At 47.1% G+C, this 2344-nt stretch overlaps 1 protein-coding gene across 1 annotated transcript in view; it reads left to right on the top strand.

Moving 5' to 3' along the window:
• Positions 1–2344, top strand: part of FBN1 (fibrillin 1) — a 221103-nt gene that overhangs the window by 183658 nt on the left and 35101 nt on the right. Inside the window, exons 44-45 of the mRNA XM_013006330.2 lie at positions 908–1024; positions 2073–2201. Of these exons, the coding sequence (XP_012861784.1) occupies positions 908–1024; positions 2073–2201 (246 nt within the window). The remainder of the gene's footprint in view (positions 1–907; positions 1025–2072; positions 2202–2344) is intronic.

Below are 2344 nucleotides of genomic sequence, written 5' to 3'. Positions count from 1 at the left end.
GGCTTCTTGATTTAGGATCACAGATCATTTTTCCTCATGTTCAACATTTAGAAGAAGGAAATCCTAACGCAGAACACTACGTTTGCTAGCCTCTGACATCATCTCCCACTCCCTCCCCCTGCTCATTCAGCCTCACCCGCACAAGCTCGCAGTCCCCACTCAACGTTCTTTCATGTCTGTACCCTTTGATGTCTTCACCCAATGTCCACCACTCTTCTTAAAGAAATACATCAGTTACTGGGAGGAAAGGCAGAGGTATTTAAGATGCCCAGACAACTACCAAGCTGTCACAGAGAAAAGCCATAAGCCAGAAAAAGACAGATAACAATGCAAGTGAGTATGAGAAGAACGAGATGGAAGACTTTCAGAAGAATGGGAGAAGTCCCCACTGACTGCCTTGCTCATGCGTTTGGAGGAGTGGATTTGGAAAAAGGGCCGGGGGCAGGGGGTGAGGGGTGGGGAGTGGGGGCGGGGCAGATGTCTGAAATGCTAGGGGAGTTAGAGAGCTGTTCTTCAGTTGCTGATTTTGGGGTGATGTGGGGTGAGTCACTGCTTCTGTGGTAAGTTGGAGTGGGAATCGTAAAGGCTGGAGCTAGCCAAAGGTGGCAACCGGTCAAGACCCAGATGCGCACAGAACTTTTTCCATTTTCCAGTGAAACTATTTGAGAGAGAAAGTGGCAAGAGTGGAGACTTCTCCTAGCAAATAGAACAGAGTCCCGGGTGCCCAGTTCTCATGTCCTTAGCTTGCCTCCTTTCCCATGCCAACCAAGGAAAAGGTGTATTCCCAAGGCTTAAGTCTATGTATGAGGGACTCTGAGTCCCCACATGTTGGAGCCCTTGATCCACATGTAATCGTTTTCCTTCGTTTCCTCCCTCCGTGTGTCTCTGTGACCTGTATTCCTACTAGACATTGACGAGTGTGAAAAAGACGCCTGTGGGAACGGAACCTGCCGAAACACAATCGGATCCTTCAACTGCCGCTGCAACCACGGTTTCATCCTGTCTCACAACAATGACTGCATAGGTGCGTGTTCCACCGGAACTGCAGAGAGCAGGGCTTCACCAAAGGAAGTCTGTTTTCGACCTGTCCTTCATAACCCTCTCCAGCGCATCCTCTGCTTTCTTTCGCACCTGCCAACATGCGCATAAAGATAGGCTAGAGGACTGGTCAGTTATCTGGTGCCAGTCCAAGGTCAAGCTTAGGACTTACACCCACTCCTTTTGTTGAAATGCTCCTGAACAGCTACAACTTTAATGTGTGGTCTGTGAGAAATTAAGTGCCTTTCAAAATAGACTGAATCATTTCAAAACCTGCCAAAGGGACTCCTTAGACCAGAATTAAATAATTCAGCACTAATGTGAGCCTCCTTGTCCAGCTTTTCCATAGTCCCCTCATCAGCGCTGAATCTACAAAGTCCCCCTTTTTAAATGCGTTATTATGATTTCTACTTGTGATCATTAACAAAACCCTCTGCTGTGCCAGAATATAATGTTACGTTCTTATTTTAAAACCACTGAACAAAGACCTCCACTGATTGTCTACTACTAATTGACTTCCGGTCTTTGAAAATGAAATCTAAAGGAAGATCTAGGCCAAACGGACCTAACATGCTAACAGCAATGATCATCCTCTAAGTCTTATAGTTACGTAACCGTGTGGTTAGCCAGGCCGGAGGTGTTCGCCTTCGGTATGAGACCAGAGAGATCACCATTGGCAGTAAAGCAAAGATGAGCAGATAAGGCGGCATGGCAACTAGAGAGCTGTGAATGGAAGCACCAGACCACAGAAGAATGCTGGCGCATACGCACCTGTAGCTGATGTCACTGGACACTTTGTGTTGCAATTAGCACTTGGGGACCTAACCCAATGCGCAACCTTTCATCAAAAGTGCCATGTTTTAAAAGCTATGCCTGTTGTTAGAAACTTGATCTTCATTGCATTTGCTTACGTTTAATGAGTCAACAAAGACCACCAAAATTCAGAATAAGTATTTTTCCCTTGAAAGGGCTTGGTTCTTGGGGGGGTCACGACATTTTCTTTACTGTATATTGAAGGGGGATTTTCTTGGCAGATGTGGATGAATGTGCTACCGGAAACGGGAACCTTTGCCGGAACGGCCAGTGCATCAACCTAGTGGGGACCTTCAGGTGTGAGTGCAACGAAGGCTACGAAGTGTCTCTAGACGGAAGGACCTGTGTGGGTGAGTGTCGCGCCCGGATCCTCGTCCCCACACACAAAGAACCAGCCGGTCTCCGCCCCGTCCTTCTTTCTTGAATCTAGGAGGAAAACATCCAAGTAGACTTCCGCTCATCTCACCCGTAAGGATGTTTAAATGATGTGTTA

This window comes from Echinops telfairi, unplaced genomic scaffold (assembly GCF_000313985.2).
Source record: "Echinops telfairi isolate 266 unplaced genomic scaffold, ASM31398v2 ScPeMD7_8;HRSCAF=38, whole genome shotgun sequence".
Taxonomy (NCBI): Eukaryota; Metazoa; Chordata; class Mammalia; order Afrosoricida; family Tenrecidae; genus Echinops; species Echinops telfairi.
The sequence above is the reverse complement of the archived record's forward strand: the minus strand, read 5'-3'. Positions and strand labels throughout refer to the sequence as shown.